Source organism: Pseudophryne corroboree, chromosome 6 (genome assembly GCF_028390025.1).
Source record: "Pseudophryne corroboree isolate aPseCor3 chromosome 6, aPseCor3.hap2, whole genome shotgun sequence".
Classification (NCBI taxonomy): domain Eukaryota; kingdom Metazoa; phylum Chordata; class Amphibia; order Anura; family Myobatrachidae; genus Pseudophryne; species Pseudophryne corroboree.
The window spans coordinates 60162124-60175675 of record NC_086449.1 but is presented as its reverse complement, the minus strand read 5'-3'; the positions used below and the strand labels follow the sequence as shown (position 1 = coordinate 60175675).

General features: G+C 44.1%; 1 protein-coding gene across 1 annotated transcript in view; it reads right to left on the bottom strand.

Moving 5' to 3' along the window:
* The window catches only part of LOC134936129 (complement C3-like), an 828079-nt gene that overhangs the window by 514133 nt on the left and 300394 nt on the right, over positions 1-13552 (bottom strand). Inside the window, exon 11 of the mRNA XM_063931046.1 lies at positions 38-184. Within this exon, the coding sequence (XP_063787116.1) occupies positions 38-184 (147 nt within the window). The remainder of the gene's footprint in view (positions 1-37; positions 185-13552) is intronic.

Here is a 13552-nt window from a genome sequence, read left to right as displayed (position 1 = left end):
TTAAGTCCCTAAAAACACAATGCAACATATACCTTACCTTTATGGTCAGCAATGTTATAGCTGAATCTGTATTGACTGAAAGCCTAACTGTTCCATCTTCCTGAGTTGTTCCACCACTTGTTTCTGATTCAATCACTAAAGGGACACCTTTTGCCGGAGACCCATCTGGGTTAGTGACAAACGCCTAAGATAGATAAAGAAATGAGTAATATATATATTTTTTTAAAGAAGATTCAATCTTAAATATAAACTTCTGGTTCTTTACCCTTCCTTCCATTCAGTGTTGCTTTGTGTAACAAGAACCAGCATTTCCTTTGGATTCAAGTAGTGCCTGTTTCATATACAGGTGAGTCTGATATCACAAAAATATTCAGGAGCCCCACATGAGCACTCAGTCTAGTTAGTAACATTTAGGTAGAGCACTTAGGGGTAGTGTCTGCTCCAGTGAGGATAACACTCGGTGCATCCAATAGCCCCCGGTGTGCATGGACGAAAAAGGGGTGTGGTCTCATGGGAAGGGGCATGACCTTGCGGAAAGTCCCCCATTGACATCGGTATGGGGGCGAGGCATTACTGGAACCCCCCCTCAATTACCTTACTTTGGGGGGGTGCTCACCACCCTCCTTTTGTGACACCTCTGCCTAGGGCCCCATTGAACAATGACTAATTAGGGCTGGTTCTAGACCAACTGACCATAAATGACCATAAGATTGATCACACGGGTGCATACGCTCCCGCGGATGGGTCGAGTGTGGACGTGAAAAGTTGCAATCACAGGCCCTCATTCCGAGTTGTTCGCTCGTCAGCTGCTTTTAGCAGCATTGCACAAGCTAGGCCGCCGCCCTCTGGGAGTGTATCTTAGCAGAATAGCGAACGAAAGATTTGCAATATAGCGAAAAGAAATTTCTTAGCAGTTTCTGAGTAGCTCCGGACTTACTCACAAATAGCGATCAGTTCAGGCCGTTTCGTTCCTGGTTTGACGTCACACACACGCCCAGCGTCCGGCCAACCACTCCCCCATTTCTCCAGACACTCCCGCGTTTTTGCCTGACACGCCTGCGTTTTTCCGCACACTCCCAGAAAACGTCCAGTTTCCGCCCAGAAACACCCACTTCCTGTCAATCACACTACGATCACTTCAATGATGAAAAATCTTTGTTCGGGCGTAAGTAAATCTACTAAGTTCTTAGTAAAATTACTAAGCGCATGCACACTGCGTACCATGCGCATGCGCATTTTTGCCTTAATCGCACCGTAGCGAAAATCGGCAACGAGCGAACCACTCGGAGTGACCCGTTCAGAGCAAAGATGAAATAGGACACATCTGTACCTCAGATTAAACATAACGACACATGGTGCAATGTAATTTGGAGCCAGAGGCACAATAACTGCAGGGGACGGAGGAGCCGGGATGGAGGTGCTAGAAGCCGGAGACTGAGCAGCAGCAGGGAGGTGCTGGAAGCCGGAGACTGAGCAGCTGCAGGGAGGTGCTGGAAACCTGAGACTGAGCAGCTGCAGGGAGACTGAGCAGCAGGGAAGCCTGAGCCTCAGGGACTGCAGGACAGCTGACCCATCGTTAAGAGGAGAAGTGAGGAGGGCCCCCACAGATAAGTATTAGATTAACAACTTTATTATATTACTGTTTTTGAATTATTTTATATTGTATAGTACGAGGAAAACATGTTGCTATCCCTAATGCGCACTGAGTGAGAAATAACACTACATAATAATCAGATAATACAGAGATCTTAGTTGCGTATATCTGCAGATATAGGGTTAAGCCCCCAGGCCGAACGGCAAGGCGTCTCTGTGACTGGGGGTCCCTAATACTTGGTGTGGGTCTGGGGTGCGGGATCCCATCATGTCGGCACAGGTTGGCTATACCAGGGCAGCACACAGGTGAAAATTAATAAGGGTTAATAAGAAGTAAATAAGTGCTTTGTAAGTGAGGTTTGATTAAAATAATACAAAAATATATATGTGATAGGGACAAACAAAGTGTTAATAAAGTGTTAGGGTGTGCCGACCTGAAGCAGCTCAGCTGCACCAACATAGGGGAAATTGCACCCCAAACCCACCCCATAAATAATGACAAATATGTCTGGGTCTAATAGCCCAGTGTAAGGCCACATGATAATGGCTCCTACAGCATCTGAGAGCCAGCATACCTGGAGACACCCCTAGCTTCTCCAGTGGCACTCTGGTGTCAGCAATCCCTCCTAATGCTGACCCATAATGCAATCTTAGACCTGGTATTAACAAACAATAGGGATTTGATATCAAATATTATAGTAGGGAGCCCATAGGAAACAGCAACCACAATATGGTTACATTCAATATCAGTTTTCATAAGTAGTCCTATATAGGGACTTGAGGGAAGCTTTAAGGGACACTGAATGGGAAATTTTGTTTCAAGGAAAAAACACTACGGAGAAATGAGAGGTGTTAAAATCGCTGCTCGATGAGGATACTTGTAAATTTATTCCCATGGGCAGCAAACAAAGGACTAAAAATTCCAAACCAATGTGGCTTAACAAAAATATTAAGGAACTAATGGGCAAAAAAAGGCGAGCATTCAAAAAATACAAATCAGACGGGAAGGCGGGGTCATTCTAGCACTATAAGGTTTGCAACAAAATATGCAGAAAAGAAATAAGAGCAGCTAAAGTAGAAACTGAAAAGCTAGTAGCAAAGGAAAGTAAATCAAACCCCAATTTTTTTTTAAATATATCAACAGCAAAAGATTCAAGAAGGAGAGTATAGGCCCTTTAAAAGACAAACTAGGAATTTTAATCAAAAACAATAACGACATAGCGGATAAATTAAACAAGTTTTTCTCATCTGTATTTACAATAGAGGACCAGATGCAGGAATTAGCACTCAACCTCAATAATGATAATGTCCTACTAAGTGCTTATTTAAGTGAGGAAGTGTCAGAATCCGTTTGGATTTCCCTCTGTAGGAACATATTCACAGGGACTGATGTTCTCGGCACAATAACAGGTTTATTTATACAGGGTAAAGCAGTGTACAACTGAAAACAATAAGTTTAAACCAGGAATGATTGTAGAACACAAAATGAAAGGGTGAACTGGAATTGCACTTGCAATGCTGGGAGTCTGGGAAGTACTTGGCAGTACTGGATACTTGGGAACACACTTGTGATACTGGGATTGGAAACTCACTTGTGATGCTGGGAACTGAGGGGACACGGGATGCCAGGAGACTGTGAGTACACGGGATGCCAGTAGACTATGAGTACACGGACACACTGAAGACTGTGATTACATGAAAACGGTGTAGACTGTGGAAACACTTGAGACACTGTGGACTGTGAAGGCACTTGTAATAGGATTGTTCTGTAGCAGATTTAGCACCATAGCAGGATGCATTTGAGCAGAGAATGCAGGGTTGCAGGATTGCACTGTAGAAGGTTAGCACCGTAGCAGGATGCACTTGAGCAGAGAATGCAGGGTTGCAGGATTGCACTGTAGAAGGTTAGCACCGCAGCAGGATACACTTGAGCAGAGAATGCAGGGTTGCACTGTAGCAGGTGTCAAAGTCGGAAAAATATCATGCTACACGTTGCCATATATTCACCCCATGCGCTTGCCCGCTGCACGTGCACATTCTCTACCGTGCGTGCACATATTCGCAGTTGCGTGACGGCGCCTCCTCGGCCATGCGCTCGAGCGCGTGGTATGTGCATTTACGGTAGAGTTTGTGTGCGTCTAGCCGGCGACTCAATCGTTACATAGTAAATCCAAATAGTATGTTTTATAGGTAATGTTCCCCTTAATAATAACTGTAAGTCTGTTTAGTGTAACTGGTCGCTGGACAGAGGAATTCCTCTTTGCATGATACGAAGGGTCAGACACGGTTTGAGCAGTGGTGTTTGGTACCTAACTAAAGAACATTTTATTAGAAACAATCCGGTGCTGGTTAGGTAAAGATTAATCGCTCCTGCGTATAGTTATGTCTATTAGTAGTTTCTGGACATTTACAATATTTGCGGTTCATTATCCATGCGGCGGGAATCCTGAGATTCCCTCCCACCTGAGCAGTTCGATATAGTCACAGCCCACCTGTTCAAACTAACCTATGACCTTTTGTTATAATGCGGGGAGACATTCCTGTGTCCAATGAACAATGAGATTATAGGTCCCTTTGCAGTGTACTGTACGCAGTGTATATAAGAACAGCCAGCCTGGCCAGCTCAGTCCTCTCCACAAACGGTTTTCATCATTGACTAACTCGGAGCTGGTACCAGGACTGCGCAGCGATCATTCCCCAGTGTGTGTAAGTTATTCTCTGTAACCAACTTATTCTCTGTTTGTATTTGCCACATTCTCTCTCTCTGTTATTGTATAAGATTGTGACGCTATGGTATATTTATGTGTAGTTATTCTGCTTAGATATTGATGTTAGTCTGTAGTGTATGAACTGTTAACTGTTTTCCCCTTTTTACATAGCTAAATATTGTTAGTAAAGGTGTTGGAACCTTAGCAAGGTATTGTGTGTTTATTACATTGCAGAGGGTAATCGGAGCGTCTCAATCGCTCAAGCAGCTTTAGTATTAACATGGTCAAGCAGCGTTATATCGCTACAGTATTTCAGTACAGGGGTTACAGTATAAGAGTATCCTTTCTGTGTGTTGCATACAAGGTTTACTGAGTGTCATCCTGTGAGCGTCTGCGCCGCTCATGTTCCCCTCGTGGTCACGAGCGTCCGCTACGCTAGTAGCGTAGCATTACGGTAGTCGGCCGCCTATAGCGTGCTCAACACCAAGCGTTAAGCTGTGAGCGAGCGTGCCGCATGTGCATCTCGACCACGGCAAAGCATCTGCTACGCTAAGTACATACCCTTACGGTACCCCATACGCCAATTGCGTACTGAGTCTCTTACCAGTATATAGTGAAGGTTATAAGGTAATAAATCAGCATTATCAATTGGGGCCTCGTCCGTCCTCCACATATCCTCACTGGCGAACACAGACTTTATCTGTCAGCAAGGGCGGGAAGGCAGTATCCCTTCGTATCCGTATTGGTGGTGAGGGATACAGTAGTGCTGACTAGATAAGCGTCTGCATCGCTATGCTGTAGGAGTGCTGGTGGAATCCGGAACTGGAAGGTAAGAACAGTACGCTATTGTCTTTTAAAACTGTTTCATTTCTGTTTAGTACACATTGCGTACGCAACACACGCACACACCTGCATTTCTTTTCATTTGTGTATTTTCACATTTCACTTTCCTGTTTGCCATTTTATAATTGATAACGTGCTGAGAAAGATTTGTTGCTATTGGTAGTTAAAAGTAAAAATAATACGTTAAGGAGTAAATTGTAAAACAAGCACACGGCTTTGCCTAAAGATACAAGGAAAGATCTGTGTGGTGCTCGGTAGATGATTACAGTTAAAGATCATCTACATTGATATAAACGTGTTAGTTGTATTTCTGTGGATATACCTGGCTTGCGTACACGTGTCTCTAACAAAGGGCGGGACTAGCGCACGCGACGCAAGGGCCGACGCACGGAGCGTATATTACGCAACGGAGCGTCTGGGTACGCCCACGTAATACAAATCACACAATAGTATTGTTTTAGTAGGCGATACGGAGGCAACGCGATAATAACGCAAATCAATCTCAGTGTCCAAAATTTTAAGCTAATAGATCCTTCTCTAGTTGCAACTCCTCGGGATTAGCCTGCGATACTGAATGAAAGGGATTTCTGCGCAGAAACAAAAGTAAAGAGTATATGAGGTGAAAGTGTGTGTATACATATATATAAGTTTCTAATTTTTGGGTGGAACCACAGGAAATCATCGAGTTCTCGTGAGGTACATACGTGTAAGTGACGGCACGGTGGCTTGGGAGGCATCCCTTGTTAAACATAATAAAATAAGAGCATTAGAGTATAGCAGACCAGGAGGTCTACTGTAGCACAGACCAGGAGGTCACGGACCAGGAGGTACAGGTACAGCAGACTAGGAAGTCCGCTATATATAAGAGTCAAGAAGCACTAGGAAGGGTTGGTGCGGTACCCATATAGGCCATTAAGCTCCGGCTGAAGGAATTCGCAGCCACAATTTTCGATTCCGTTGGTCGTTCCGCACATAAGATTAGTTGCTTATGTGCAGAACGATTGTACCACATGTAATTGTGTGCATTAGTTAGTAACTTGACCCAGTACCATTTGTGTACGCTAGAGGGGTCATAAACGCTATCTGTACATTCTAACGTGATTTGTGTAATTTTTTTATTTTAAGGGAGATTCGCTGGTCACTCTGGAATTCTCTAACAACCAATAGTTACTGGGAAGGGTTAAGTGCTCTTCGGATCACACCCACATGTTCCAGTAAATAGAGGTTCAGGTCGCAGGGGCCCTAGGTTGAGTACGCCAGCGCTAAGGCAGTGTGTGGGCGTATTGGTCGACATGGGCGAGTGAGTGGAGGTACTCGGTAAACTTCCGCCGCCGGCCTACCCCGGACATCTTGTTTTTTGTAAGGGTTCGCTGAAGACCCTGATTTGAAGGTCAGAGGTAGTGAAAGCAACACCTGCAAAGATGGGGGCCAGTTGTTCAGGTAGGGGGTGATCAACCTCGGTTCGGGTTGACTTAGTAAACCGGCCAACAGGGTCGGCAAGGTATGTCATGTGTGAGAAATACGGTTCACACACAGAGGTTTTGTGCGATGAATGGGAAAGAATGACTGTGCATGACGGGGAAAAGTTCCCAAGGGTAGGCAGTTTTAGTCCCGATGTGTTACAAAATCTAAGGAGAAGGATATGTCTCATTAAATCTGCAAAGAGACGGATCAAACATTATGATTATTTACAGTTATGGCAACAGGAAGGTGAAATACAAAGAGGATTGGCTCAAGCGGCTGGATCTAACCCTATCAGGAAACTGATAGCCACCGCGCCACCACCACCATACATAACGGGAGAGAAAGTGGTTACAGAGAATGACACACTGGTGTATGATAAACATGCACTTAGTAACTGTATAAATGTTAAGAATAATGTAACTAAGATTGTTGAGGCTAATACTAACCCGTGCAAGCTGTACCCCGTTTTAAACTTTCCCCAGGATTGTGACCAAGAGGATAAGCCCACAACAATATCGGCACTCTCTCTAGCAGCCACCATAGCAGAAACAACAGTGGGCACGGCCCAACCAGTAAGAGCAGTATCAAAGGCCCCTAGTGGAGGGACAGGTGAGGTCGTATCAACTGGTAAGTACGGCACTGTACAATATGCAGAAACCATTACACCACATGTTGTAGAATCTACTCAGAATGGTGTTATTGAATTTAATCCCGTTAGGGTAATTGCAGTACCAAATGGGAAAACTGACACTTCAGGAGTCACTCCTGTCAGACACATCGCCATGCACTGCCCCTTTTCCCGAATGGAATTAAGATCAATGGTGTCTGAATTCCCTGATCCTAGGAAAGATCTAGTTGCAAGCCAGAAGTACATTAGAGAGCTAGGAAATACTGTGGAGCCCAATAACAAGGATTGGCGGATATTGCTGAGGGCATGTTTACCCTCCAATGTCGATTCAGTGAAATTTATAGCTGACTGTAAATTAGACGAAGAGGTACCCCTTACGGATGTGTACAACCAAGATAATGTAAAGAGAATAAATTTACAGTTAGGAGAGTATTTCCCAGCTGTTGTCAAATGATTCAAAATTTTCTCCATCAAACAAAAAGAGGGAGAAACAGCTGCTGATTATTTTCATCGGGCGCTGCAAGAAATGGCTAAGTATACAGGGATAGAAGACATTAAAACAAATGTAAATCATAGAGAAGTAGCAGTATCTGTGTTAATGGATGGTTTAAAGGAAGTATTGAGGACGAGGGTACAGACCACCCAACCATGTTGGCGAGGTCTGTCGGTGGCTACTTTGAGAAAGGCTGCTATTGATCATGATCGGAATATCACCAGACACAGGGAGTCACAAAGTGATAAGTTAATGGCCGTAAGTATACAGGCCCTGACCACAAGGCCACCTCAGTATAATTCTCCGACCCCTGTGGGTAAGTCAAATGTGGTAACTTAGTAAGTTATTACTGTCATAAAGAGGGACATTTTGCACGAGACTGTAGATTGAAAAATGCAAAAAAATCATATCAACCCCCTAGACAACGACATGACACACGAAATTGGGATCAAGGACCGCAGAGACGGAGTTATGAGCCACACGCAGGGGAAACAAAAAGGTATCCCCCAAAAAGAGACTGGCAAGTCTCTGATAGTTCCCATTTATCCCCTTCACAGGTAATAGCTGCCAGCGCAATGCAGGGAGGTCACCACATACAATAGGGGTGGGGCCACACCTGTAGTCTGCAGCCAGTGAAATTAATTGCGAGCCTTGGAAGTGAACCCGAGGTCACAATTGATGTAGCTGGTAAATCTCTAAATTTCCTTGTAGATACGGGGGCGGCCAAGTCAGTGATAAATTCGACCGTGGGCATGAGAACCACTGGTAAAACAATTCCAGCCATGGGAGTAACAGGAGTAGTACAGCACTACCCTTTAAGCAAACCTGCAGAGATTACGATAGGGCCTTTGCATACCAAGCATTCTTTTCTGCTGGCTGCGTCGGCTCCGACTAATCTCCTAGGGAGAGATTTACTGTGCAAAATGGGATGTGTTATATATTGTACTCCTGAAGGTGTGTTCTTGGACATACCCGAGAACCACGCTCAGGAAGCGCAAGATATGCTAGATTCCCCAACAAGATTAATGTCCCACACTGTTGTTGTAAATAGGTGTCCGTCCAAGGTAGAGGAAATGATTTCCCAGATACCGGAATCACTTTGGACCAAGGATGGACAAGACACTGGATTAATGGCAAACGTAGCCCCAGTAGTTGTGCAAGTAAAAGATGGTAGGATAGCTCCAAAAATCCCACAATACCCTCTGAAGCCAGAGGTGGAGTTAGGGGTTTACCCTGTAATAGAGCGCTTGCTACAACAGGGCATTCTGGTAAGGACGTCCAGCACTGCCAATAGTCCCATCTTCCCTGGTAAAAAGAGTGGGGGGAGGGATTACAGATTAGTGCAGGATCTAGGAGGGATCAACAAAATAGTTGAGAGTCAATTCCCCGTAGTGCCAAATCCAGCTGTCATCCTTATGCAAATCCCTCCCACTGCCAAATTTTTCACTGTGATTGACCTCTGCTCCACTTTCTTCTCGGTACCTCTGCACCCTGACAGTCAATACTTATTCGCATTTACATACAGAGGAGTTCAGTACACCTGGACTCGATTACCACAAGGTTTCATTGACAGTCCAAGTATTTTCTCTCAGGCCTTGCATGATTGTTTACAGTCTTTTCAACCTGAGAGCGGATCAATATTAATACAATACGTAGATGACTTACTGCTATGTTCGGATTCGCTCAAATCGTCCCTGAGAGATACGAAACAACTCCTGTTTCATCTTTCAGACACTGGACACAAGGTTTCCAAAGACAAGTTACAATTATGCCAGACCATGGTGAAATATTTGGGACACTGTCTGACACAAGGACTGAGACACCTCACCGCTGATAGAATTCAAGCAATTTGTGACATGACCCTGCCACAAACCCAGCAACCGATTAGAACGTTTTTAGGAATGTGTGTGTATTGCCGTAACTGGATCCCAAGTTTTTCCATACTAGCCCTACCTTTGCAGGAGATGGTCTCCTCAAACAAACCTGACCGGATTTCGCACACAGACGAGTCTGAGATGGCATTTGAGAGACTTAAACAGTGCCTAACGCAGGCACCTGCATTAGGTATGCCAGATTATGGGAAACCCTTTGAGCTGTACGGAACAGAGAGTGCTGGGTGCGCAGCAGGTGTCTTAACCCAGAAGCATGGTGATGCCAGCAGGCCGGTAGCCTACTATAGCGCTCAGCTAGACACGGTAGCGCGATCCCTCCCCACATGCTTGCGAAGTGTTGCAGCAATAGCATTGCTAGTAAGTAAAAGCGAAGATGTAGTGCTAGGACACAATCTCACAATTCATACACCACATGCAGTGTCAGCCTTACTGAATTCGGCCCAAACCAGACACGTCTCATCAGCGCGGTTTACAAGATGGGAATTGGCATTGATGGCCCCCGTAAACATCACCATAAGGAGATGCAGTGCATTAAACCCTGCAACATATCTCCCAGGTGTGCCTGGACAGCCACAAAGGGTGGAGGATGAGAGTAATAGTGAAGGAGGATTTAGTAGGGAAAATGACACCCATGATTGTATGGAATATTTGACCCAAAATTTCACGGCAAGGCCTGACATCAGTGACAAAGAAACAAAATGAGTATAACTTATCCGGCGCTGTTGTTTTTAAATGCAGGTTATATGAATGTAATTCTGGTTTGACTCTCCCTTATGGCAGTGTCCAATGGCTCAAACGATATATGGAAAGGAAAAAAATATAATAGTGAAGTACAGTTTCATATGTTTTTAATGACTTAAAAAAGGGGATATTCGCTCCACACAATGCATATACAGCAGTCTGTCCAGCACAGGTATAATGAATGTAATTACCAGAGTCCTTTGAACTGAGCAAACAGTTCAAATCAGCATATACAGAGTGAGTCCCGGGCACCCTAGATGTTAGGCAATGCTGCAGTGGATACTCCGGTGTCACAGTCACACATCCGTCCTGGGCGTTCTTTGCTGTCACCTCCCACGGGTTTCCACCCCCTGCACTGGGGTCTTTTTCAAGGAGTTTGTGTATGGAGCTTCCAAAGAACATAAATATTTAAACATCCTCTGTCCAATCAGAACTCTACAGTAACAGCTGATCTCTATTACAATTATTACCTAATTGTCCCACGATCAGCTGCAGCTGTAGCGCGTTTCCATGGTGACATGACGTCACTTCCGGTTGTTGTCTATAGTGCACTACGTTTCCCATAGTGCTCTACCCGTCCACTTCGGCCGTCAGTATGTTGCTGCGGTCACGTGATCTCACTTCCGGTCGCGGACAGAAGGGACACTACATTTCCCGCAATGCTCGGCGGCGTAGTGAGTGTCCGTTTCCATAGTGATATGGTTTGTCACTTCCGCTCCGCGGCTCCGATGTTTAGGGATGAATGTTCTGTCAGATGTCCCGGGAGCCGTGCTGTTTAACTTGTAACAATGGGGACTGATGATTCCAAGTGCTGTTTTGATAGAATACACGATATGTGAGAGGACAATATTAACAGATAAAAATGTATGATAGAATGCACATAGCAAATGTGCAGTAAACAATTTATTGAACAATTTATTAAACAATTTATTAAAAACATTCCCCACAGAGACCTTCTGCTAAAATGCAATATATAATGTAAAGTGACAGTGCTTATAATAAGTGCAAGTGTTATAAAGTGCTGATGTCAGTAAAGAGGAGACAGGGAGGACATGTTCTATTAATTCCTCACAATGATTTCAGGATAATTATAAAAACCATTTGATTTCAAAGTCTGAGTTGAGGCCCCCAGGCTTTAAGGTCCCCAACTCAAATATGAATTTCATTTCTGATTTCGCTAATTGGGCCGCCAGGTCCCTTTGTCTGCGATGACCCTGTACATGTCTTAAACCAAAAAATCTCTTAATTTCAGAAGTTTTGCTATTATGCTTAAGTCTGAAATGTTCAGACAGGGCATGAGTTTGTAAGCCCTTCTTTACATTCCGGAGATGCTCGCCTATTCTTACTTTCAGCGGTCTTGATGTTCGACCTATGTAATATAGACCGCAGGTCGAACATCAAGACCGCTGAAAGTAAGAATAGGCGAGCATCTCCGGAATGTAAAGAAGGGCTTACAAACTCATGCCCTGTCTGAACATTTCAGACTTAAGCATAATAGCAAAACTTCTGAAATTAAGAGATTTTTTGGTTTAAGACATGTACAGGGTCATCGCAGACAAAGGGACCTGGCGGCCCAATTAGCGAAATCAGAAATGAAATTCATATTTGAGTTGGGGACCTTAAAGCCTGGGGGCCTCAACTCAGACTTTGAAATCAAATGGTTTTTATAATTATCCTGAAATCATTGTGAGGAATTAATAGAACATGTCCTCCCTGTCTCCTCTTTACTGACATCAGCACTTTATAACACTTGCACTTATTATAAGCACTGTCACTTTACATTATATATTGCATTTTAGCAGAAGATCTCTGTGGGGAATGTTTTTAATAAATTGTTTAATAAATTGTTCAATAAATTGTTTACTGCACATTTGCTATGTGCATTCTATCATACATTTTTATCTGTTAATATTGTCCTCTCACATATCGTGTATTCTATCAAAACAGCACTTGGGATCATCAGTCCCCATTGTTACAAGTTAAACAGCACGGCTCCCGGGACATCTGACAGAACATTCAGCCCAAAACATCGGAGCCGCGGAGCGGAAGTGACAAACCATATCACTATGGAAACGGACACTCACTACGCCGCCGAGCATTGCGGGAAATGTAGTGTCCCTTCTGTCCGCGACCGGAAGTGAGATCACGTGACCGCAGCAACATACTGACGGCCGAAGTGGACGGGTAGAGCACTATGGGAAACGTAGTGCACTATAGACAACAACCGGAAGTGACGTCATGTCACCATGGAAACGCGCTACAGCTGCAGCTGATCGTGGGACAATTAGGGAATAATTGTAATAGAGATCAGCTGTTTCTATAGAGTTCTGATTGGACAGAGGATGTTTAAATATTTATGTTCTTTGGAAGCTCCATACACAAACTCCTTGAAAAAGACCCCAGTGCAGGGGGTGGAAACGCGTTGGAGGTGACAGCAAAGAACGCCCAGGACGGATGTGTGACTGTGACACCGGAGTATCCACTGCAGCATTGCCTAACATCTAGGGTGCCCGGGACTCACTCTGTATATGCTGATTTGAACTGTTTGCTCAGTTCAAAGGACTCTGGTAATTACATTCATTATACCTGTGCTGGACAGACTGATGTATATGCATTGTGTGGAGCGAATATCCCCTTTTTTAAGTCATTAAAAACATATGAAACTGTACTTCACTATTATATTTTTTTCCTTTCCATATATCGTTTGAGCCATTGGACACTGCCATAAGGGAGAGTCAAACCAGAATTACATTCATATAACCTGCATTTAAAAACAACAGCGCCGGATAAGTTATACTCATTTTGTTTCTTTGTACACGATTGTGGTGGGGGCTGGAGGAATCCTCCAGTTGTTGGTATTGTATATCTGGCTGCATATTGGGGGTAATTCCAAGTTGATCGCAGCAGGAATTTTTTTAGCAGTTGGGCAAAACCATGTGCACTGCAGGTGTGGCAGATATAATATGTGCAGAGAGAGTTAGATTTGGGTGGGTTATTTTATTTCTGTGCAGGGTAAATACTGCTTGCTTTATTTTTACACTGCAAATTAGATTGCAGATTGAACACACCCTACCCAAATCTAACTCTCTCTGCACATGTTATATCTGCCTCCCCTGCAGTGCACATGGTTTTGCCCAATTGCTAACAGAATTCCTGCTGCGATCAACTCAGAATTACCCCCATTGTTCTC